The sequence below is a fragment of the Trachurus japonicus genome, chromosome 22 (genome assembly GCF_045865225.1).
Source record: "Trachurus japonicus isolate A0001 chromosome 22, Traja_1.0".
NCBI lineage: Eukaryota > Metazoa > Chordata > Actinopteri > Carangiformes > Carangidae > Trachurus > Trachurus japonicus.
Window position 1 is genome coordinate 8,655,021 of NC_140928.1, and position 25,743 is coordinate 8,680,763.

General features: G+C 42.7%; 2 protein-coding genes across 5 annotated transcripts in view; both read right to left on the reverse strand.

The window, feature by feature from the left end:
* The window catches only part of sptb (spectrin, beta, erythrocytic), a 43,248-nt gene extending 42,446 nt beyond the window's left edge, over positions 1-802 (reverse strand). For 2 of the 3 annotated variants that reach the window (XM_085767169.1, XM_085767168.1), the window contains exon 1: positions 485-802. The gene's annotated coding sequence lies outside the window, so the exon portion shown is untranslated. The remainder of the gene's footprint in view (positions 1-484) is intronic. The other variant, XM_085767170.1, reaches the window with a different exon arrangement.
* Positions 803-2,042: 1,240 nt separating this feature from the next.
* Positions 2,043-25,743, reverse strand: part of stard9 (StAR-related lipid transfer (START) domain containing 9) — a 40,346-nt gene continuing 16,645 nt past the window's right edge. The window contains exons 8-32 of one of the 2 annotated variants that reach the window (XM_085768554.1): positions 23,834-23,976; positions 23,574-23,641; positions 23,283-23,380; positions 22,972-23,172; positions 22,603-22,700; positions 22,440-22,517; positions 22,105-22,182; positions 21,083-21,262; positions 19,976-20,027; positions 19,449-19,574; positions 18,257-18,339; positions 17,978-18,039; positions 17,326-17,519; positions 16,669-17,149; positions 9,695-16,513; positions 8,878-9,069; positions 8,586-8,769; positions 8,031-8,177; positions 7,752-7,851; positions 7,361-7,527; positions 7,150-7,214; positions 6,757-6,959; positions 5,575-5,654; positions 5,026-5,184; positions 2,043-4,179 (exon numbers count right to left, since the gene is read on the reverse strand). In XM_085768554.1, the coding sequence (XP_085624680.1) occupies positions 4,078-4,179; positions 5,026-5,184; positions 5,575-5,654; positions 6,757-6,959; positions 7,150-7,214; positions 7,361-7,527; positions 7,752-7,851; positions 8,031-8,177; positions 8,586-8,769; positions 8,878-9,069; positions 9,695-16,513; positions 16,669-17,149; positions 17,326-17,519; positions 17,978-18,039; positions 18,257-18,339; positions 19,449-19,574; positions 19,976-20,027; positions 21,083-21,262; positions 22,105-22,182; positions 22,440-22,517; positions 22,603-22,700; positions 22,972-23,172; positions 23,283-23,380; positions 23,574-23,641; positions 23,834-23,976 (10,160 nt within the window). In that variant the 3' untranslated portion in view covers positions 2,043-4,077. The remainder of the gene's footprint in view (positions 4,180-5,025; positions 5,185-5,574; positions 5,655-6,756; positions 6,960-7,149; positions 7,215-7,360; positions 7,528-7,751; positions 7,852-8,030; positions 8,178-8,585; positions 8,770-8,877; positions 9,070-9,694; positions 16,514-16,668; positions 17,150-17,325; positions 17,520-17,977; positions 18,040-18,256; positions 18,340-19,448; positions 19,575-19,975; positions 20,028-21,082; positions 21,263-22,104; positions 22,183-22,439; positions 22,518-22,602; positions 22,701-22,971; positions 23,173-23,282; positions 23,381-23,573; positions 23,642-23,833; positions 23,977-25,743) is intronic. The other variant, XM_085768555.1, reaches the window with a different exon arrangement.

The window sequence follows — 25,743 nt, forward strand, 5'->3', positions numbered from 1 at the left end:
TTTGATGTAGAAGAGTGTTTTTATTTTGTGCCTTTTAGTTATAGATTGGGGGGAAAAATCCTCCAGGCCAAGTAACTTCTGGAGAGCGCACTTTTTTCCAAGCGCAGTGGCGTCATTGTGCGCAGGTTTTGCGTGGCGCCTCCCTGCTCAGAGATAACACACTGAAAGGTGTCGCTTAATTAAAACAGATAAAGGCTCGTTTTTTGAGAACAGGCCTCGGTCATTTGAATGCTCAGTGAAAGCTATACCGCTTTTAAAAAAATCTACGTCACAGTTGAACATGGCAGCAGCCTGGTTCTGCTGCTGGTCCAACAGGTGGTTTGGAGGAAACTTGTAACTCTCAACTACAAACAACGGTAAACAACAGTAGCGTTAATGGAATGAGCTGCGTCCACCAGTGACCGCTGACAGCAACTATTTGGCCAAAGATCAATAATTTCATTTAACAATGGCGCCATTAGCTCTGCCGTCAATTTACACTTACTTTGCCTTCTGGATGTTGTCCTATGTCCTGTCCTCAGAGTGTTTATGTTGAGTCTTCTCCCTGCCAGTGAACCAATTATAATCCCATTGAAGCAGCAGCAGCAGCAGCAGCGCGGACGAGAGAGAGGGTCTCCACGGCGCGAGGAGGGCACGGGGAAGGGAAAGGGGCTGAAGGCGCCGCGCGCTCCACGGTCATTCCCGAAAGCCTGCAGCGACTGACCCACCCCGCCGGGTTAAAAATAAAAAAAGTGGGCGCATCCAGTACATGATCTGTGCGCGCGCGGGGGGACGGACATTCCTGACACGAGCTGGTGACTCTAAATGGCAGAGGCACTTGTGATCTCCTGTACAACCCCCCCTCTCCCCTTGCGACACCCCACCCCACCCCAACACCGCTCCACCCCGGCCGGGCTCTAATCGCACACACAACCACCACCACCACCACCCACAGAGACCCTCTCAGAAATGTCACCTCTGTGTCTGTGTGTGTCACTTACGTGCCGGGGAGGACAGCAGAGGCCTGGACAGACACGGAGAGAGGACAGGCATGGAGAGGAAGGATGTCCATCACAGGTACTGCCATGCAGAAAGAAAACACCTGCAGACAAAACACTAACAAACACTTCACTTTAACTGCCCTATGGCTTTTATAGGCATAAACAAGTTGTAACACACTGTTATAGGGAGATTATGATACAAGGACATTCAAGTGTTTCCCCTGTGAAAGCATAAATATTATTTTAACTGTAGTACTCTTTTCTGTTGTTGTCATTCATAACTTGTTGGTTCTGAAGCTGCTCACAGGAGGAAGTCTATTGTTGACAAGTTATTTTGCAGCTCACATCACTGGTAGTGAAATTAAATTGTGTTGACCATCATTTGGTTTAGAAACAAATGAAATGACATCGCTGCCATTTCTTGAGTTTTACATTAACAAAAGTTCAATATCCATTATTTGAGTTAAAGCTGATGTAATTTGTAAGTGTTAAAAAAAAAGTTTTAAAATTGATCAAAATGGACATAATGGAGTTACAGTGTGAACCTACTGAATCAACATGTGGGTATAACTGGTATAACTGGCTTACAAAGTAAGTACTAAAACAAAAAAGATACAATTTCAATCAAGATATTATTCCACAAAATGTTTTTTACATTTAACAAAAAAAAAAAAGCCAATTAACTTCCTGAATGCTAATAAGCTAATTGTAATTCGAGAATTATGCCTAAAACCATAAACTGTCTTTCTTCGTAAGATTCAGCTCTTGTGTTGACATCTGCATCAGTTCCTTACAAAAACAAGTGGGAAAAAAAACTAGTAACAAAAACAAAAAACAAACAAAACGATTCATTTAGAAATATGTATTGTATTCATTTATATAAAAAAATGGCCAAAACAAGTAACATCTTATTAGCCACAAGAAGCAGTTTATAATAAAATACATTCACAACATTAACAACATAAATAACAACACTTTTTACACAATGAATGACACACATACAAAAGACATAAGTACAAAAGTTGTCTTTGCGTTCCTTCACTCTGACTCTTCAGTATCTGCGTCTCTTTCTCTTTGGTTCCCTCGGGAACGTCTTTAGTGTCAAACTGAGCGCTGCAGCTGCAGAGCCCCAAACACTCCTGAACCCTCAACTACTGTAAATAATATGGCTTCATATCTGGACACAGCTGACCCAGCTTTGACTGAGAGCAGTCCAGCCTTTGATCAGCAACTGCATAGTCTCAACACTGTACAAAACAAAAGCAAAATCACTTCTTTTTTTTAATATGTAACATTAATAAATGCATAAACAGTTTTGTGCAAGCAGCTGCAAACACAGCACCACGCTTTGCTCATGAAAGACAACTATAAAACACATTCAACAGCATTTCAAACGCAAGGCAGGAGGAACAAAAATAAATACAATAGACTTCAGGAAAAAGTGAGAACAGGAGCCCTTAAAACTCAGCTTATGCAGATTTGCAGTACCATGAAGTACTTGAGAAAAAAAAGGGAGGTGAGATGTCTGGGTCAGCTACAGAGCATAATCCCTGAAGCTGGTATCTTGCTCAAGGATACCTCAGCAGGGCAGATAGCTTCAAGCTACGACCTTTTGTCGAAAGTCAATCTGCCTATTTGCCTTTTGACTTATTCTTTCCAAAAGGTCTGTGACTTTCCAACATGTACTAGTCACCGTTTTGCTACAAAAAACTGTCTTCAGATTAGATTTTCTGCAGAGAGAGAGAGAGCTGCTATGTGATTCCAATATGCCGTGACCACACCGATAAATACAGATAAAAACAGCCTTCGACTGAATAAATAATTATTTGAATTGCTTCAATACACCACCTTATTATCCGATTCATAGATCAGGGACTGTACAAAAAATCTACATTAATTTAAGAGGTAGTGAGGTGAGCTGAACGTTATGTTTCGTTTTCTCAAAAAGTAAGGCACCCCCCACAGGGTTACTGATGTTTTCTTTGAAGTCTCCTCTGGACTTGAAAACACTGCAACAACCTCCCTGTAACGTGTCAAAATAATATACCAGTTTAAAAGTAGGACTGCTATTTGAATCTTATACCTGAATTTAAATCTTCATATCAACTTCGATGTGCACCACGAAATGCATATAAATAAATTAGGCACTGATAAGAGTCAAAACTGTGAATCTATGCATGATAAGAGAAAGCTCGAATAAAATATTAATCTGGAATGAGAAAAATCAAAGTCCCTCTACTGCTCTACGAAAAAGTAAGACAAGACTACTTTACCTCAAGTCAAAATGAAAATCACTACGCCTTGCAACTTCTCTGACCCACCTATCTTCTCTAATCATTTTTGTACAGTCCCTTCTATATGTTTGCTTTTCCCCTTTCTGCTGAAAAAACTGTTGAAAGACATTTCAAGTTCGGTTTCTGCAGAATTAATGTCATTGAGTGGTTAAAATATGCAGTGTCTGGGGAAATGAGTACAGTATTTATAAGGGATGAATAATATTGGAAAGATTTCCTTCATATGTTTGGAAGTGGTTTAACCCATTACTTCAGCTGTTACTTTTTTGCATTAAATATATATCTGTTGACGAGCTCTTAAACTTCATCTTGAATGTTCTCTCTGGCTACATTGTTGACCTTAAAGTTGACATATTTGGCTCTCCATGTCTCAGTGTCATAGGAATCATAAGACACTTTATTGCTAACAGGCTTTTAGGAAGTTAAATAGCTGGTACTTAACAGGCTATGACAGAATTATCATTTCGTCAAATGAAGAAATGATGATACTGTCTCAACCTACATGCAAATCTTAGATGTCTACTCAGTCTTTGGTAATATAGGATTATGATTGTAATGCTTTCATGTACATGTACAAGTATAAAAAATACAGTTTCAATATCTTATTATAAAAAAATACCTTCATACAAAAGATGAGCTGCATCGACTTTCTAACTGGGAATCAAAAATGTAACAGTGCTTGAAATAGAAAAAGTCAAGTAAATGAAATTCAGGTGCAAATTCAAAAGACAGACAAACTCCATGCTGGAGAGAGTTCAGTCTAAGTGCTCACTGCTAATGTGTCTTTCACGTGTCCGCTGGATTTAGGAAGCGAGGAAAACGTCAAGATCAGCGATGACGGCTGCCTGTCGTCTGGCAACCGTGTTCAGGAGGCGGGCAGGGAAAGATGGAGTTCCTAGGTCCACCTTAAGGAGAGGAGAGAGGCTGAGTAACAGAATAATACAGTGAAGACAAACATCATTTATATTCTGTATCACCTGCCAGCCCTAATTCATATGGATGAATCCAGATCCGAGGTGGAAGTAAATAAATCTCACTTACAAAGTGCGACATCGAAGTTGAGTTTTAAACCACTTGTGACAAAATATAGACATCAAATCACTAGCATAGATTACAGAGTAGAGAGTACACCAACATTTTGTCCAATTTTAACAGATGATTAGATGTTGCATCACCAGAACTTTTCTCACAGCTGTGCCGCTGTTTATTTGCTTATTTTTGGTTTATTGTATTGACTCCCCATTAGGTTCTGCCTCAGCAGCTGCTAATCTTCCCAGGGTTTAGTCGTTCCAACAATAAACATCAACTCATTACTTTCAAGCCCACTTCATTAAGATCAAGCAGCCTGCCAATGGCAAACCATAAAGTCGTCTTGCCGGACAGCTGCCCACACTGGGCCACTCCAATTTGACAATTTATTTTAAATTAAAATCTGGGCTGATTACAGCGCTGGAAACCGTAGGCGTTATAATTAAACTACAGGTGAAGCCGCCTGGTTTTAAATCCTTCACAGTAAAAATCTGCATTTTTATTGTGGTGGTTGGCCAGAAGTGGTCCTGTGTCAGAGGCATTTCACACATGATTTGTGACTGAGGAATTGTACACATTCACACCCACACGCTACCTTTATCCATCAGAGGGGTTTTTTCACTGATCAAAAATGTCTGTGGTTTTGCTGGCAGCTAAAATATGGTGAGCGCAACACGTCTATGAGGCAGACGGCCAATTAGTGTATAGAAACTACGTCTCACCTGCAGCAGGTAGGTGACCCTGGTGACTTCTTTTCCACTACGTCTAATTGGCTGAAGGATCCAACAACTGGGCATCATTTCCCCTCGGACAGCATCGACGCTTGGACGAGGCAGAGACTCCTCAAACACCGACTGCATTGCCAGCACGCAGAGGCCACCCTGAGGCGGAGAGAGAGAGAGAGAGAGAGAGAGAGAGAGAGAGAGGGGGGGGAAAACCCATCAATAAAGCAGGCAGCGCAGCCTTTTGATCAGCTGAGAGCCAACTGTACACTGACATCCAACTGATAACCAACAGCTGAGACGGTTTCTTCCACACCCACTGGCTCAGTTGCAGTATTATTTATGCTTTGTGTTGCTTCTGTTTTGCATTTTGTGAATGAAAAACATTGTGTCCTTCATTTCAAAAAGACAGCATTGTCCAGTCCAGGCTTGATGGCACTTTAATGACATCAAATCCAAGTTTCCTTCTTCCAAGTTAGGTGTGACTCTACTGGAGACGAAAGCGACTAACAGTAATCACCATCTGGGTGATTGTGCAGCAGTGCTTACCTGTCTGGACTCGGTGCTGATGCAGCAGAAGTCCCGCGGCTGGCTGAGGTGGCAGGTGGACGGATCTGTTAGGATGTAGACTAAACAGAAATACAGAGAGAAGACGTCAGCCTGGTCAACTTTACTGCTTAACAAGGTTGGAGAGCGACCTTCCACGGTCAGCACAAAAAAAAGAAGAAAAAAAGGCAACGTTTCCTGCATTTATAACATGATATGATGAACGACCCTAATAAACAAACTTTGTAACAGTCTGAGAGAGCTGTGTAGAAGCAACACAGGCCTGATGATGTTGCAAATGTAAAAAAAAAAGAAAAGAAAGAAAAAGCAACATACTGCAGGTGTGAAAATGGAGTTGGTCATGCAATAGAATAAACTTGTCAGTGATGAATGAGACTGTGCTGTACTGTACTATAGATAGTTAATGGCTGCACATGCATAATTTGAAGTGAATGCAGTTGCAGGGTCCATTAATACCTTACAAAAATATAAACAGTTTTGCAGCAAAGACAAAAATACAACTGCTTTTCATTTTTGTTTTTCTGCAAATACTCAAATATTTTGTGCAAGGTCACTTCTTCCATTACATCAGCTCCAATAACAAATAAGGAAGACTCATCAGCATCTCATGAATGACTTCACTGTGGTGAGTCGATTATTTCACTATATAATTTCATCAGAATTTAAATTTCAAATCCTTCACTTTATTGAAACTACTAATGTGAATGTAAATAAGTAAGTGTGGCCCAAGTTAAAGTACACAACTCATTAATACATGTTCACTTCTTCCTGCATGCAAAGCAAACTCTTTCATAATGTAACTCCACATGGTCTATTTCAACACGTTCTAGTTTGTACTTACAAAATATCTAACATATTTAATAAATATCTATCTAATAAATGTCTAATAACTTGAACCTGGCAAACACTCTTATCCATGTTACTTTCTGACGTGCACAGGGCCCATCTTTTGCTGTTTTAAGCTTTAATTTGGATTCTTTTATAGAATTAAACTATGGTGTAAGAGTTTCAAGTGAGTTTAAAAGTGTAATGTGGCATGAAAACAGAAATGAATGCATGTTAGAGAAGTACCTCAAACTTGTCATGTTTCACTACTACTATTAACTATGATGATTTATGAAAACCAAGTGAAGATATTAGGCTAAGCCAAGATGTTTAGCTCACCCAGCTGAGTGCTGTCATCTAGTGGTCGTGTCCAGACAGAACGAACTGACTGATTATACATGTGGCTCTTGGACAGCTGACAGACCACGCTCCACAGGCTGTCCAGGGGTCTGTCCAGCTCCCCAGACCCCAAGAACCCATGGACAGATGGGGTGGAGCAGGGTTTATAGTAAGCCTGGATACCTCTCTCTTCTCCTTGGTACCTAGATACACAAAACGAATACATTGGTAAACTGAATGAGTTGTGATTTTGAAGGACAGAAGTAAAACCTTTGGAGGAACATATTCTTTTATTAATAAGGATGACTGAAGAGGATGTGAATGGACAGATCTCATGCCTCTGGTTTTAAAAGAAAACAGATAGTGTGTTTGGGATTAAATTACTGATTTCACCTCCAGCCTGCCGAGGACTTGCCCATCACCAGGTTGGTCAAATCTCCTGCAGAAGCCAGTCGTACCTGTGGGGGAACAAATGCATTATTAAATCAGATAAAAATGTCTGCAAGCGAAGATTACAAACATGGAGAATTGTTAAGATAAAATCTGGATGATTGTTTGTGTTGGATCTACAAAGGGTTTTTGGGGGATAAATCTGAAGTATTACCTCAGCTAGCGCTCGCCCGAGGAGAGTAGATGTGATATCCTGATAGGTTGTGGATATGGAAGAGGAGGAGCCAAAGGAGGCGGTGCGTTGACGTACACAAGTGGGCGGAGATGGAGTTGAGGTGACCTGAGGCTCAAACACTGTGACAGACGGCTCAGGGCAGACATCTAATAAGACAAGGATGTTAGGAGACAGGTTAAACACAGAGAGTGTAGAGGGGAATTTAGTGAAAACCACTGACAGACATCGGCTAAATTACTTTGGGGACTATTTCAAAATCTGGAACAATACACTACATTTCTATACTACAATCCAGAAAACTTAAGCTTAGTCTGGCTTGTTGTTCTGCACAGATCTGTTTGGGTTTTATGAATTGCTGTCCAGTCCTCACCCTGGGCAGAAAGCCAAACTCTCTGTGACTTCACACTTTGAGGACCACATATAGGAGGACGTGTCCTGACCTTCAGCCCTTCATCCTGCAGCCCTGTGGTCTGAACAAAAACAGAAGCACTGATACAACTGGCCAGTGTTGTTCATCCAAACAAACACACAGGTGAGATAGTTACAGGAAATCATCCAAAACATTATTTTTGCATTCCTTAATTTTCTACACGTTCTTATATTTTAAGTAATTCAAATGTAATGTACCATGCAACAGTATTGTACCAACCTGTCCAGGCATTTCTGGTCTGTCACTGTGCTGTAGCTGGAGAGTGTTGCCACTGTTGTACCCTGACGTGGGTCCAGAGGAAAGACTCAGGCTAGATCCAGTGCACAAGGTGCTGTTACTGATCCTTGTCCGATGCCTCAGGTCATCCTGCTCAACACACAGATGGAAACAACAAATGAAATGACCTGCAATACTAATTATCAAATCTGTCTTAACATAAAACAGTTTGGCATTTTATCAGTTCAATAGTTTTGATAATTAAGTTGTCATTTAAGTCATTAATCAAAGAAAAGGACATTTGTTGGTTCAACTTGTCAAATGTGAGAATGAGTTGTTTTCTAAATTAAATATCTTAAAGTTGTCCAACTATTTCAAAACACAATACATTTGAAATGGTTAATGAAAAGATAAATTAGATTAATAAATAGTTGTAAGTTGCTATACTGCCACAGAGTGCTCTTTCTGACACTGTCTGAACTAAAACTTTAGTCTGAACTAAGGTGTTGGGACACTTGGATTAAATAATTATGATTCTGCAGTGCCACACAAACTGACCCTCACTTCCTGAGACAGCGCCTGCTGCTGAAGCCTCCTCTTCTCCTGCTCAGTCCTCTCTCGCAGTCGCTCTCGTGCCTTCGCAATCTCTGTCCTGGCTTCTTCCCGGGCTCGGCCGTAGTCACGCAACAGCTGCTCAATGTCAGACGGGTACTGGCCCTCTCCACGCGGAGGGTTTGGTGCTCTGTCACAGAGATGATTCAGCAAAAACTTAGTAAAATGTTTTCATATAAACAGTATTTTCTAAATTTAAAAACGTTTATATATAAAGGTTAAACAATCTGTGTCTCACCTGGTGCTTTCTATCACCTCTTGGCGGAGCTGTTGCAGGTAGTCTTTACTGCGACTGGTCACCTTGGAGGATGAAGCAGCCTGTTGAGGAGAGGGGCGAGGGTGTTTGCTGGGACTCAGGCTGCGAGCTCTGCGGTAAGTCTGCAGCCGCTCCTCCCTCTGCTGCCTCAAACCCTCAATACTCCTACGGTGTCTGAGACAGAAAATACAATAAAACCAGTGAGGTCAAAGAGGAGGCTTTTAGTCAGTTTTTACAATATCTTTGGTCTCTTGGGTCACAAAACAGTAACAAGCTGTACAAGGCTCAAAAACAGGAAAATCAAGACAGGTTCAGTGCAGTAGCATTTTTCTGAGTCGATATCTGTATAGTTCACAGGAATTTCAATTTCAACAGATTTTTTTTATGGCTGGTCTTGAATCTTGTTTACTGTTCCTGTTAATTGGTTCTTAATTAGCTTACTTTTATGTAGTTACCAGTCTTACTGTGGTATAAAATATGTCTTGTTTGAGCCTTGTTTAGTGTACACTGTCTTACTGCTGCCTATTAGAGCAGTGAGTGAATCAAAACAGTGAAATTGTGGGGTGGACAGTTTAAGAATAAGCTGAAAGCCGAGGAGAGCTTCAGGTGACACTTCTCTTCCTCATTGTTTTCACATCATAATTCGACACACAGTTATTGTGTAATAAAAATGTAGATTACAGCCTCTTTATGACAGTATTAAACATAATGCATTGAGGCGTGGGCTGTATTGTTGAAGAGAAAAAAGAAAACCCAGCCCTGATTAGTGTTAGACTTTATAACATTGTGTGTTCCTTACCGATCATAGAGCTGCTGTTTGGTGGGAGCAGAGGTCGGTGGCTCCGGCTCTTCTCTGGACCGTGGGGACAACATCTTTAACAGTGTATCCGTCTCTCCCAGCCCATAATGCAGCTTGGCCTCTGTCAGCTCCACAGTCAAAGGTGTTGGGTTCATGCTGAGGCTGACCGATGCCATCACCTGCTCTCTCTCCTGCCGCAGCCTCTCTATCTCTCTCGCCCTTCTGTCGCTCTGCGCCACGGACTCCACATTTGACCCGTAACTTTCCACCTCGCCCCATTCGCCGCAGTTTCTGCTCTTGTCGTTGGCGGAGCGTTTAGATCTTTGGTTGTTGATGATGCCCGACCAGTTGGTGAACTTATTGTGCATGGGCAGGTCTTCTGGGATGATCCGCCGGTCTCGACACGGGGACGCGCTGGTGTCGGGTTCGATGTTCACGAGGATATCCGTGTTGCACTCGCTGGGCGCCAGTGACACCATGTCATCCTCTTGAAGTTGTACAGTCCTGTCGCTGAGCGGTGATGGGTCGTAGCAATCGGTGTAATAATCCACAGAATCAACTGCAGGTCTTGTATAAATTGATGTGTCTCCACGTGTGGCTTTAGTTTGATGATTGTGCGTATTATTCTGTCTCAATATGGGAGAGACATGGTTGTGTAAAGTTAAACCTTTTGTGGATGTAGTAGGTCTCAGTTGCGGAGAGCTCACCTGCCATTTTGAACCGTTACGATGGTCGTCTTCGTCTTTGTGGATGACATTTCTCCTGTCGGTGTCTGCACATCTATCCACTGATGAACGAGAGCATTTATCGGATCCTTTAGGGCTCGAACAACTCATCTCGCTCACCCTCTCGAGGGAGATAGATTCTGACTGACAAGAGGAAACATCGCACTCCGGTGTGAATATCTGATCATCGTTTGAGACAGATGTGCGCACTGACTGCTTGCTGCAAGGCACAGACAGGTCGTCTCCCACAGAGCCCTGGTGTATTTTCCCACCCATATACTTCAAAGAACATAGTGATGGTGGTTTTCCTTTCTGTTTCATAGTTAACCTGGCTCCTACAGTCAGAATGGGAGATGATGCACGATCTTTGTATGTCGCTTGTTTCTTTGAATGAGGTGATGGGTCGTTTCTTACACACGAACTGTGATTTTCTTGGGGGACATTTCTTGGCGATCTCTGTGTGATTTCAGATATTGGAACATTTTTATGGCACGGTGCCTCCGAGGTGTTTTGTTTTGAGCCTCTAGAAGACGCAGATCTTACACGTTTTTGACATTCAGCTGCACTTTTTACAGGAGGTGTTCTCAGAGTGGTATTTTCTGATTGTGAGGCAGCACAGGCATCAGACAACTTCAGCTCAGCCGCCGTGTTAGTTTTAGTTTTAACCTCACAGTGCACATCCTTGTCCTTGGACACGCTGACAGCCTCAGAGCCGATCACTTTGACTATCACGTTGACCTCATGGGGTCTGGACTTTTCACTGGGTGAGTGATCAACACTGACTTCATTCTCTGCTGCTTCTGTCTGGATCCCAACATCCACGGCTGTTTGAGTGGAGCAGTCTCTCCGGGAGCAGTCGCTGGACTCGCTGTAAGAGATGCTGACATTTGACAGGTTGATGCTCCTCCTTGGACTGGCCCTGCGAGCTTCACTTGTTCTCATTCCCTGGACGTCTCCCAGCAGGTTCGAGGTGCTGCTGATTAACTTGGACAGGTGAGCCGACATGCTTTCCATGCTGGCCCACGTAGGAGATTCTTTAGTAAAATTTACAGTTCGAAGCCCGCGCCCAGTTTGGGTGCCATGTTCACACGTCTTCTTCCTTTGGGTGCCTGTTTTGCTGCTTTTGTGACCCTCTTGTTCAGACGAGTAGACATACATAATTTCATCCACATGACTGGAGCTTTTGCCAAAACCACCAGGAGCGCTGTTATTTGAAGAACTGCCGCTCACTGTCAGATTGGCTAAATGATTGTGAATATCAGCGGACGTCTGCTGACACGGTGTAAGCTGAGGCGTTTGGCCTGTTTGCTCCTTGTAATCCTCCATACTGCTAAGGGTGCTGGAGAGCCCTTTGTTGGTGGCGTAAGTGCTGAGATGGGAATTGAAAGGAGAGTTCTGCCCATTCAAACCATTGTCAACGCTGCAGCATCTTGTCATTCCTTTTTCACCGCTGTTTAAAAGCGGAGATTTGCAGGAGAGGTCGGCAGCGCTCCCAAATGACGGGGTCTTGTAACAGTGCTGGTTTGAGTCATTGTCTTGCCACTGGTGAACAAAAGGATTGATGTCACTTGAGGCAAAATGCATCGGGGAGTCCTGGGATTTCAGTGTTTGCTGTGGTTCATTTTTCATCGCATGCGGAAAGATATTTTCCACATTTGTCTTTTCTGGGATAGCCTGAGGGGGTGAGGAACGTCTTTTTTGGTTGTAATCTCTACTAAACCTAACCTCACTTTTGTGGGAAGTCCCAAAGGAAGACGACTTAATGTTAGTTTTGTTAACTGACAATGGCACAGAAGCATCTGCATTGTTATTTGTAGCCTGTCGAACCTCTTGTTTAGCATCACTGTGGGTGGAAAGCTTCACCCATTTAGATGAGAGTCGACTGTGATGCACTCTGGATGTTTTATCATCCTCCTCATCCTCGTCGGATGACTTAAAAGAGGAATCGGAGGAAGAGGAAGGATGAGTCTGGATCTTAGACCTTCTCAGCCTCTTTGACTTGGCCTTTTTAGCCCCAAGAGCAGAATTACCTTGTGTACCACCAGGTGTGTTTAAATCGCCCTCTCTAGACATGACAGATCCACAACAACTTGTATTTCTGACACCATGTCCCTGTGGTATTTGGTTTAGAGGCTGCGTGGAACCAGAAACAATTGTTTCATATTTCAATTGAGAAAATATCTCTGGGGCCTGTGTGTCAGCCTGGCAGGTTGATGTCTCTTTGTCATTTTTCATCACACAGTTTACTTTACCATCAACCTGAGTGTGTTTGTCATATTTGCTCTGTGAAATTGATGGATTGTGACACCTGTTGTAATTCATATTGACCACACAAGTCTGAGCCAAATTATTTGAATGGGTTTGTGTACGGCTAAACCGATCCTGTGCTGCAACGGACATTTTACTTCCTGTTGTGGTCCCTGTTTCACCATTTCCATCACAGCCAGGAGCAACTGCAATCTCCATCACAGAGGTATTCTCATCAAAGGATGTATTCTGGTCGCTGTTACGATTGAGTGGTTTGAATTGAAGACTTCCCCCATCAGATATGAATTTTGTGGCCCCAGATGTGTCAGGACTACACTGGAGATGCTGCTCAGTCATCTGTGGTGAGCGCTGTTTGTATGAACAATGGTCTTTATCTTTAAGACTGGATGTGGCTCCCAAACGGATGGGCTCTACACAGCTACATCCAACTTTTATACCGCCAGTGATAAAATGTGATTCATGGTGTATTTGGTGAAGCTGCGGGTTATCTGGATCCACAGCAGGGGCATCAGAAGAGGTCTGGTTGTCAACTCTATTTGAGCAGATATCATTTAAAGTTGAATCAAGACGGAAAGTTACTTTTTGTTTGCCTATATCATTCATTTTCTGAGATAAAGCATTTTTCTCCACAGTGCTTCCTGGAGAATCAATACATCGTCTCCTAGATGTGGGATCACTGGTTATGGACAAACTAACTGCTGTTTCCAGGTGCTCAGTCTCTCCATGGCTGTTATACGTCACATCTGATTGGATGTTGTTGGAAGTATTTTGGACAACACCTTCATCATTCACTGGCTTGTCTGAGGTCTCATCAGAAAAGTTCAGATCAGTCGTTTGAGTTGCTTCAGTTGATTTAAGCAGTTTGCTGTCATGGCTGGTCCTTAATTCAGCTGGTGTGTCTGATGCCAGGTGCACACTTTTGTCCACGGTGGCTTTGATTGTCCTTTCCACTGAGGCATGTCCACTGAGGTTTGTTCCTTCTTTCACCCGATTTTCCCTTTCATCTCTCTGCTCTTTTTCTGTCTGTGTATTTTTCTCACTATTGCAGCCAAAATGACATGCAGCCGATGCTAAGGCATTCAAGCTTTGACTCCTGCTTGTCCGGTCATCATCACTGTCAGTCAATGACAATCTCACATGCTCTTTCATCATTTCTGAGATTCTCTGGTCAATTGCACTACAAATGGCTTCAGACCTGCGTATGTGTTTTCTATTTCCTTGATGTTTTCTGGGGTTATCAATTTTGAACTCTCCTCCTTTTGTTTCCACAACGACTGCTTTTATTGTTACATTTTCCCTCTCAACCATATTTCTGTCTCCCACTGAGGAGCCACTCTGAGAGGTTTTGTCAACATTTTTAAGCTCACAGTTAGACTCCTCAAAGACTTGTCCAAGTTTCCAGCTCAGGGGATCAGAAACTGGCGATGCCACTGAAGCCACTTTGTCCTCTCTAATGCTGCCATCAGCACAAGCGGAATCGGATCCATGGCTGTCAGTTTCCACGACAGACTGCTCTGCTTTAGAGCCGCTTCTGTTGTTGTTGTCATCGGGCCAAATGTGACCCTCGCTGCCAACTGTTGTCGAACAGAAAGTTACCAACTCTCTGCTGTTGCTCCTTTTTGGAATTTTCAGACTGCCCATGAAAGCATCCTGTTGCTCTTTGTTCCTCTTCCTGGAATTTTTACCAGCTGATTTAACAAGCTCCTGCTGTAGTGCAACATACTGCTCAGCGCCTTTGGTTTCATCCCATGCAAGTGATACATCTTTGGTATTCTGACACTCGTGCTGATGTGCATCATTAAGCTTTTCTTTTCCATCTAGACTGCATAGTAATTCATCGTCAGCGGACAGTTTAAAGGCACTCAAAGCTTCAGACATCTTATTAAGCACTTGGCCTTGGTTAGCAGGAGTTGTTACTGATTGACAACCTGTGGTGCAGATTTCAGGGTCAGAGGACATAGCGACATCCCCAGTGACCATATCAGGTGCATCTGGAAACACCTGAAGCAGGTTTGCTGCTGCTGGTTCAGTGGGAGAAATGTTAGTGTGTGACAAAGTTGTCTGATCTGAGGTGGTTGAAGATGCTGGACTTTTGTTGTTGTTGCTGCTGTTGTCTAGAGAATCTATAATTGTATTTTCCACATGTTCTGATTGTTGCCCTTGTTGATCCCCGTCTTCCTGATCCCATGAGACCGGGGAATCTTGTGGTGTTGTTAGAACATCCCCTGATGTCAAGAGTCTGTGCTCCTGCACTGTCACATTGACACCCTCAGTGCTGGTGCATGTTGAGCTGCAGCCTCTATATCCACTCTGGGAGTCTGACAGGTTCATACTGGTCGGACTGGAACTGCTGCAGCTGCTGCTGCTGCTATCCACCTGTCTGAAAATCATTTTTCTTTGGAGAGACAGCGACTCTCTGTGAATCCTAGGACTGTCTGCCGCATCGGTGGATGACCAGGCGTCGGTGAGTGCCAGCAGGTTCTCTGGCTCCCTCACACTGCAGCTGCTCAGAGAGCGTGGACTGCTGGTTGAAGTGGTTTGCATGTTCCCAAAGTCTTCAGTCAATTCGTGCACAGTGTCTGTTCCTCTGGAATATGTTGCTAATTGACTTTGTGACAAAAGTTGTGACTTTGTTGCACCAGTTTCCCCTTTGTTTGCAGATTTTGGGGAACTTTGGTGGCTCCAGTCGGCCGCTGCAGGGATTACACGGGGCTTCTGTGAGCTTTCCAAGTCTAAACTGTTCTGTACATTTCTATTTCGCCCCACGGATAAATGAGAAGAATCCGTCACCAGTGAGTAACTTGGTACCACTGTTCGGTTGAATCTCACTGTTGTGGAGTACTTCCCATTGCTTTCCACAGCCAAGGAGTCTTTAGACATCTCACTGTCTTCGCTCTCCGTTTCACTCTGAGCAGCTTCCTCGTGCCTCAGCTGCTCTGCCAGCGCTGTGGCGTAAGCAGAGGACAGGGAATCAAGAGAGAAAAGACTCTCACAGTCTGATGTTCCTTCGTTCCACTCCTCTTGGTCTTCCTCCCATCCCATCAATCCCTCCTGCCTCTCAATCCATCTGCTTGTCTTTTTCATGAGAGCCTCGGTACTGTGCCACCGCCTTTGTCTAATGTCTTCAGAAAGATTCCTCTGATCAAGCTCCTCACACGAGACAGCCGTTTTAATGCCACATTTGCTTTGGCTCATATTGGGGTCTTTTAGGCTCCTGTCTCTTTTTTGTCTCCAGCGAAGTTTGCTTGCTATCTTCCCGAAAGGTTTGGGAGCTCGTCCTCCATTTGTACCTGATGGTGGTTTTCTGAACACTTTGGACAAGGCTGTTTTTAACCTGGGCCCCACAGAACTAGAGCAAGGTTTCCTGCTGGTTTTAAGTCCACTATTATCAACATGAAATGGGGTTCTCGCAGTCGTACAAGCCACAATTTCCGAACTGGGTCTGTCTGTTGTGGGTTGTTGTATATTTTCTTTGCTGACTGGCTGCACAGTAGTTCCCAGGGGTGACTTCAGAATAAGCGTCGAGCTGTGGTCTGATCTGTTTTTAAAAGAGAGATCTCGATTTGGCAGGAGAGGTTTTCTTTCAGGCCGCTCTCGACAAGGCGGAGCTTGTGGTTCCTCTCTGGAAGTTTGTCTGATGTTTTCAGAGGAGCTTATTCTACTTGGGAGGGATTGGCTTGGTCCTGAGAAGGTGGTCCCGGAGCAACTCTGAGTCCTTTCCCTGGGAAGACACTCGTCTGAAACCCACTTCCTGCTGCCAATAGAATCAGATGCTGTCGATGGATTTGAAGTCAGTTCTATGGATCTGTTCCTCTTCAGGAAATGTCTGCCGAGGGAAAAAAAAGACTTAATTTCAAATTTAAGGAAAGTATTAACACATAGGAAAACCACACAACAGCTAGAGAATAACATACACACACTCACACCAACAAAACAACATGAAAGGGCAATCTAAAAACTGATTGTACTCCATTAACTCACTTGAAGATGGGAGTGTTCTGTGGGTAAAGCCGGGAAAGAAGGTCAGCTGAGAATGAGTGTCTGCGAGAAGTGAATGGTCGTCCTCTAGTCTTGGAGGGGGACCCCAACTCAGGAGACTCTGGGCTTTCGGGTGCGGGAGGCAGGGCCTTTTCCAGCTGCTGCAATTGCCTCTTAGCTTCCAACAGATGCCTCTTGCGGGCAATTCTCTCCAGCTGATAGTGCAGCCTTTTCCGACGGATGCGACTTTCAGTGCGGCAAAGGCCGTGATGCTTTAGTAGCTCCTCCTGCACCGCCTTCTTCCTGGCTCTAACGACCTGACAGGGAGGATCCACCATCAAATCCTCCTGATCCCCACACACATGACCTGTCAGCCTCTCCGGGAAAGATGCAGGGATAACGTCTGTTTGAACTCCAGACTCTTGGGTGACTCTCTGTTGTACTGTTGTCAGGCGTTGCTTCTCTTGCAAAATCCACTGCTGGACTGTTAAATAATGATTCGAAAAGAGACTGTTAACGGTGTGGAAATATTCGTAACCATATCATTAAAAGACAAACTTTGATGTAGTTTTATTGCACTTTATAACTTCGGTGGGGTTTGAAAGTTGATGGGTACTGACACGAGCAGTTGAAATAAATTTATACATGGAAAGTACTTACTCTCAGCATGCTGCTGTCGCAGGTGGGCCTGCTCTCTCTCCAGCTCTCTCTCGGCACGTCTCTGTGCAGCCTGGATCTCCTGTCGTAAACTCTCCACGTATCGCTGCTGCTCCTCCACCCGCTGTCTCGCAGTCGGCTCCTCGCTGGGGGAGACACAGGTATCCAGCTGCCCCTGGAGCTGCACTTCTTCGACACTATAAAACAGACACAAAGAAGAAACAGAGTGAGAAGCTATTTTTAAATAAAAGACAAACTGCAGTAAAAGGTATACTCTTTCCTCAATTGAATGTTAGAATATAGTAGTGTCGCAGTAAGAGCAGAGTGGTAGCTTCGAAGTATAAGCTACTGTTGTTAGTTTTCAGTTCAGGATCTCTGCAGTAACTAAGCAACGCCCGGCTGAGCCTGTCCTGTAAACAGCTAACTGGGACTGTTCAAGAGGGAGGGGGCGAACTGAAACACATGCCATCTCAGCATGCTGAAGAAAACATGCATGAAGCATTGTCCTACTTCTACAGCATGTACAATGGTCCAACACTTTGTAACTCTTATCAAATATGCATGCTGTGACTTGGCAGAGAAATCTCTCTGTGCACCACACACACAGATTTATGTATATTCTCCTAAAAGACTGTTTCTTGGAGGCATTATTTACCTGTGGTCGGGAGTAGAAGGGCAAAGGTCAATGTAGGTGCAGGTCATGCCCCCTTCACTGGCCTGTGAATAGTAAAGAGAAGATCCACTGTGATATGCACAAAAAATAAAACCACCAACAAAATTCACAGAATGGATAAAGAAAGTTGGCTTTCTTGTACCAACATCCTATTTTTGTGCCCTGAAGCATCTCAATTATCTGTTCATCATCAGTATCGTCTTGATTTTTTTCCAACTTAAGCAGCAAATTGATACTTATTTTCTTACGAGCAGCACTTACCCGTCTGCGTTCTCGGAGGACCGCTGCCTCTGCCGGGTGGTTGAAGCGGAACTTATGCACTCCTCCCAAGGTGATCACCATCCCTGGAGACAGAGAGATATATGTCCTTCATCACAGGCTGTGCTCATCCTGTGGCATTGGGTTGATGTTAGCTCGTGTGTGTATGTGTGTCTGTATAAGAGCAGCAGGGTGGGTGTGAGTGCGTGTCTACATTTTTATTCTTAGGATGACTCTGTGCATTTTTAAGTGTGTGTGTGTGCATACGTATATCATCATACATTCTCCTAGACTTGATATGCAAGTCACATCCACAAATCACTCAACAGGCCTTAATGTTCAGTATCAAGAGCTGTTCACTCTGATTTTTTGTTTGTCACTTTACATAAATTCTCAGCATAACTTGTTGGTAGTATGTCCTGAATTCAGTTAAATCTGAAGCTAAAGTGACTTTTTTTTAAAAATCCAATTAAACCTAATTTTTGATTCCACTCATGGTTGGCATTTATTCAGCCTCAAGCAATTTAATGAATTTACACTCGTTAGTTACCTCTCTGCATAGAAGTTTGAATTGTGAGTCTACAATTCCCACACTGGATTCTGATTGTAAACCTATGCACCTCAGTGGTTCATAGAAAATTGCTGCACGCAGTTCTGAATGAATTCAGAGAATAAAAACCGATGTTCGCACACATCACGCATAATTTGTTTGCATATGTCACACACAGTGTTGGAATTTTGAAGAGCATAAGGGCTGGTCTTGGGTATTTGAAGAAGAAACATACTGGAGTTAGTACAAGTAGTGCTACAGCGATTTACAAAGAAGACATCAGAGTTTCATCATGGCCAAACAACTTGTCAGGGCTTTGACGCTCAGTGATCAATGAACGTGTCATTTTGAACACGACTCTGGACTTGTATTATTCAGACACAACAACATCAATTCAACCAAAGCTGAAATCTTCCAGATTAAAACTCTCTATCAACTCTGTCTGGCCTGAGCTTATCTTCTATTGGCATGAGAGTGACCATAACTTTCTCTGACACCACATCTATAAAAGCTTTGAAAACAACACACAACAATTACTACATTATTCTCTTTAGTATTTATCTCATCAAAAATATAAAATGTGTGTCCCACCTAGGGGGAAGAATGCAGTGTGAACAGACTGTTTTGTTGAGGACATGAACTGACCTTGAGCCAGTCTGCAGGGCTCAGTGACCTCTCTGTCGTTGAGCAGGCAGGAGCAGCCCGGCAGCGGCCTGAGTGTTACCACACCTCCGCGGTTTTCAATCTCACAGCTGGAACTGCCCTGCAGAACTAAAAAAGGGAAAGCAGAAACACAATCGCACATACTGATTTAGGCAGCTGCTGCACTCTTAAATATATTCAGTGCTCAATGCAGCATTTAATGAAAAGTTAACGGGCCATTTTAGGACATATTATGTTTTATCATCCACTCTCACTTAACAGTTACAATGTGCTGAACATCCTGTGATATCCCAGTCAATGAACTGGATACTCTTTTTTTTTGGTTTGCTGTTTTTTGCTGCACATAATGTCTCAAGCTGTCAGTTTGTTGTATGTTTACTCTGTGAGAAGGGTAGGCCATAAGAGGCTTTGAGGATTTCCAAAAGAAAAAAAAAATCTCATTAAACAGCTTGAAAAGGAATAGTTGTAGCTGAATTAGGAAACACTGACAGCAAATGAATAAGTAGTACCTATTTGTGGCTCTTCAAACTGGTCTTGAGGTCCAATGTGTGTGACTCCTTCCTGCAACAACAATCAAAACATGATGAATAAAAAGCCACAAAAACAATCACATCAAAACAAACCCCATCCATGTCATTAGCTGGGTGTGCTCCAAACAAAAGTGATAGTACATATAATGACAACAATTTCTCACAATGTCCTTTGAATAGCTATTGTCCTTTCACTTCTAATCTTCTACTTAGCTGACAGAAAAAAATGCAATTTGTTTACTTTGGGCTCTTATCTAATGAGATTAAAGGCTTTCTTATATGGTGTCAGGACCACATGTGCTCCCAGGTGGCCTCAGCTCTTCACATGCGGGAAACAGTGTAATTGTCAGGCCTAAGGGTATGCTTGTCATTGTCAGAATCAGGACAGCTTAAGATCCCCTGAGTCCTAGCCTCAGAACTAAGAGCTTCTTATCCAAGTGGGCTTTATGCGTTGTGGAAGACATTCACACAGAGAGATGGGAGATCGACAGGACAGTTGGAGGGTAGAATGGAAAAAAAAGAAGTAGACAGTAGAAACACACCTTTTCTCAAGAGTTTTTCTAGCAGAACAGAGGAAAAATAGTAGAAGGAGGAGGAGGGGGGAGAATCTAGTAGACAAAAAAAGAGATGGTTTCAGTCAAGACAGCTGACAAAAACAGGAACTTGAGATTTGGGGGGAAAGTAGAGCAAATGAAAAAAATATTAGTGTGTGGGAGGTTGCATCATGTTGCTCATGCAAATGTGTATTTTTAGTGTAATGGCGTGTGTGCAAATGAGTGATGTGAGTCTCTAGTGGGGATGAAAAGAAACTTAGAAATGAGATACAGATGTGAAGGTACACGATTTCAAAACAAAAACACCAGTAACACTTTCACCATCAAGTCCAGCACTTTACTTGTAATTCTTATGCCAAAACTAAAATATATTCATATACAGGCCCAACTGTTTATCATTTACACTGAAGCCAACACACATATCATAAAAATGCAACAAAAAAAGAGAAGACCTCACAAAAAAGAGACTATAAATAATGGTGTAAACACTAAGGATTCTGTACATGTATTTGCATTCCCGTCATCATCATACCCTGAGGTGATAGAAGACGATCCCAGTGCTGAGAACATCTCTATCCAGGGTAACTAGGTGTGGTTGGAGGGAGTTGATGAGGAAGCCGGCCCGGTCCCTGTCGATGTCCAAACTGTACTGCTCCAACAGCTCCTTCTTGTCCCTCCAGCTCTCCGACCAGTCCTTCGTCAGCTGCTCCACCTGAGGAGGGGACATGCATCATGAAGGAAGGTCATGTAGAGAAGATAACGGCAATGTTAAATATTCCAATTTCTTCTAAAGTAAAAGACTGACAAAAATACACCACACTACTCAACATTTTGCCAAAGGTTGAGCTCACCCAGATTCAATAAGGTTTCGCGACTGGACCTTTGCCACAACATTAATATCCTAATACAACTAATGTGCATCATGGAAATGAATGTGGGTTGCTCAATGCATAAAAAATAGATCATCATACCAGAAAAGCTTGGTAACAGTGTGTTTTTCAAGAAACAAGGTCCCAGTCCCATCACAACCCACAGACTGTAATCTGTATAGTTTTATTTTTATGTCAAGCAAAAAAAAAAAAAAAACTTAGTGAATCATAAGGAGAAACCCGCAAGAGTCGCAGAGCAGATATCTCAAAAACTGGGAAAGGAAAAATCCTGTCTGAACTGCTAAATACACCTAGAGGCATGTCAGATTATTTTTGGCATTTATGTAAACTGATCCTTCATAGTATGTCATAAATATCTTTAAAATCTTTACACGCTTTTTTGTATAAATCTACATGACACGTTTCTATCTCTATATCTTTTCTACAGTCTTGAAGCAGAGTTTGGCTTGAGCTGTGATTTTAACCCCATTTGGCCACATGACACATATAATGAGAAATCAAAAGGTTGATGCAACTGTGCCCTGAATTTCTTTTTTTTGTAAAACATCCATCAGAGTCATGAAAAAACATTCAATTTAATATAACACAGCACACTGGTTTGATGTGTCAATGACTACTGCATCTTGTCAGGCAGATGTAACCGTCTGTGTCGACCTCGTGTTACCTTTAGTTCGTTCTGAAGCACGATGTCAGAAAGATTTCCATCCCTCTCATCACTCAGGGATGGACTGGGATTGCGCTGCTGTCAGTCAAGGGGGTATAAAAATGATCAGTCAAGAAAAACAGTGGAGAGGGAAAATGTCACACATGATACAATGCACTTTAATCTTTTTCACTCCAGGGATTAAAACGTGACAAAGACACAAAGCACTATATTTTAAGCCTTTGGTATAAAAACTTGTAATGTGGGAATTTCTTTTATGCAAAGCCTTAGAATACTAGAGGACCTTTTTTTGGAGAGAGTTAGCTGTATGCTCTAATGATAAAAGGTCACCATACCATTTCAAAGCTGAGCAGCATGCTCTTCAACCTGTCAATCTCCTCTCTCAGCTCCCTGATCAGCCGCACGTTGGCATCCTGCACAGAAATCAAAGCACACACATTAACCTACTAGGAACATTTAGATCAAACATTACACTTTGGCATCAAACTCTGCACTGACCTCATTAACACGAGGCTTGTTTACAATATTTCTGGCATGGGCAGCATAGCGCAGTGTGCTGAGGGTCTCGTTGTAGCTGTTAGCGGAGGGTGAGACCGCTGCAACGCAAACACACAGACAAGAGACATGTGCAGCAATTAACACTCACATTAAATGCAACAATAACATCAGTTTAATAAGTGAGACTACAGCGGCACCATAATGTTGGTGTTGGAAGTACAAAAACATGACTGTGAGCCATTCTCACAGCTTATTCATTAATATCTCACCATCCAAGCAGCCGCTGTCTTTATTTAATGCCAGGATAAAGCAAAAAAAGAAGCCTAGGAATACGCCTTTGAAAATAATAATGGCACCTGTGACACTTACTTGCAATCATAATGGTCTTGGAGTTGCCGCCAAGGCTGTCTTTCAGGAGCCAAGTCAGGACAGAGTCTCTGTAGGGGATAAAGCAGTGGCGTCTGCCTCCTCCAGAAAATGAACTGCTGTGGCTTCCCACCGTGCTGCCATCGCCCTCTGAGGCCATGCTGTTGATGCTCTGGCAGCTGCTGGACATCTGGGAGTTCTGGGCTATGGAAGCAGAGACATGAACGATGCGGGATACAGCAGATAAATGAGAATACACGTCAGTACCATTTGTTCTTTAAATTGAAATAACAAAGGTTTTAAAAGGATCTTACCAAGAGCAGAAATGACAATGCCCAAAGTGACCAGTGACTTGTTGATGTTGGAGCCCTCTGTCAGTCTGTCCCTGCAGTAGTGGGGGTCAGCTCTCTCACTGTCCAAAACAAAAACAAACGTGTCAGTGAGGTTCAAGTGTAGATGTAAAGAAAATTTGGGATGGGGAGAAAATCTCAGGGCAGTGGGAAAGCTCCACTAGGGGGCAGATTTGTCATGACTTTGCGTTAAAAGATGTTGTCAAAAAAACAACAAACGAACAGGAAAACAACAGAAGAAAAATACAATCTCACCTCCCAGCCAAGTCCACCAGGTTAATCTTGCTGACAATCTCTGAAGGAAGGTTATTTTCTAAGATTGCCTGTTGGGAAAAAGACAAGAGAGATCATCCCTGAAGCTGCTAATAGTGATGAGTGATCACATCACAATAGCTGCTAACAATATAAACTGCTTGTCAGAACCCAAGGAGGAATTATTGGCAAAAAGAGAATCGTTATGAGACTGATTCATTAACAGATAAGTGCAACTGTCTGGGTCTTGGAGAGATGATGACCTGTGTGTACTGGATGGTGAAGATGGCGTGAGATCTGCTGCTGGCGTCATGGTTGTGGGTGGCTGCAGTGATGCGGTTGGCGATGCCCTCCTCCAAAAGGCCCATGGCCTGTTTGCAGTCTGTGACCACATGCTGTGATAGGTCTGATCAGACACAAGTAGACAGAAGAACAAAATGTTGAGAAATGCAGAAGCGCACTGCTTTGTTTCATATCAAGATTCACCATTTTAAGACTGTTGGGGAATGAAAAAAAAAAACATATGATTTAATTGGATCATCCAAAACACATGAAAAGGAATGAAGATCAAAGAGTAAGAATCTCATAGCCTTACATTTTACAGTTAAGATTATTTATGCCTGCCAAAGGATTAGCCTTACACTGAGAGATATGTAAAACTGACTGGGAGACTGACACTTAAGCAGAGAGGATCTACACAACCAGAGAGATAGAAATGTGAAAAAGACACAAACAGGAAATACGTCTCATCATTACATGCTCTTGTTTGATTCGTAATACTTTCCAACAGCATTTAGTAAGACAAAAACCTGTGACAATGCTCTGCCCCCAGGCATGAATCACATCATCTCAGTGGCTGTAAAACATGGACAGATTACGACGGAGCGCCTTAGAGCTATGAGATCTGGTTAATTATTCTTTGTAAAGCAAACATCTGAAATGTTTCAAAACTGTAAGATGACAGTAGATCGCTAATGTAGAACCAGTGTTGAGGGAAGTAAAAGATGTTGGTCCTGAATGTGCTGTGTGTGTATCGTGACTTGGTCTCCCTGGAACCACATGGAAATGACTTCACTTCCTTTGGTCATCTGGGATTTCTCCTGATACAGACAATGAGTGGATGTTGGCAATTGGAACACACAGGCAGGCGGATGAGAGCGAGTGGAGGAAAAATAAAGGAGTGGATGGGGTGATGGAAGGAAAGAGAGAAAAGAGAAAAAAGAGAGAAAAGAAAGAAAGAAAGAAAGAAAGAAAGAAAGAAAGAAAGAAAGAAAGAAAGAAAGAAAGAAAGAAAGAAAGAAAGAAAGCAAAAGAGGCTAAAAGAAGACATTGGATCAAATCCAGGGAGGCCAATTCTGGACCCGATCAAAAGCTTAACAAGGCAACAAAATTCCACCGCTGACCACATGACCACAGTCAGTGACTTATAAACTAAACACACAAGACAAGAGCATTGCTCAAAATACGGCGGACCATGTTACACATCCAAGTCCATAATTTGCCAAAATGATGTGTCTGAGTGCGTATGACAGTGTAGAGACAGAACATTTAACATTTGGTATCCACTCCCCTCCTGACTGACTACATACCAAGTGTTTCAGACGGACTCTCTTACTATATGATTGGTTGGACAAATTTGACAAATGGTCCTTAGATGCTTCTTAGTGTTGGTCTATTAGAGAACTTATCATAAGGCTCTACAATTTAAATATGCAAAACCCTGCTGAATTTGCGAGCTGTGAGGTTGCTGCAAGAAATTAATGAAAAGAAAATTTCTCCGATGCACAGACTTGTTATCTTATTCTAATCTCAGTGAAATTATTCTGGTAGGGTAATGGAAATTTGCAGCCTCGAGACCTTTAGTTAAGTATTTAATCAAAAAGACAGTCAGAAACAGACAAACCCATAAATGACAAGTGAGTTTTTGAGGCAATATTGTTCGCAATTACACCTGAAACCATGTTTGCAATTTCATCATTGGAAATATACTTAATCTAATGTTTTTAGAATAGGTCTTTATAAAAGCCCTTAGTGTTTACAAATTACTCTGAAACTTAACAACAATAATAATAATCATAACAACCTTGAGTGCACTACAGAGATTTAGCTGTTTGTTTTCATGGCTATGTGTAATGCCCATATGTATATGCCTGCACTTGCCTTGTTGCATAGG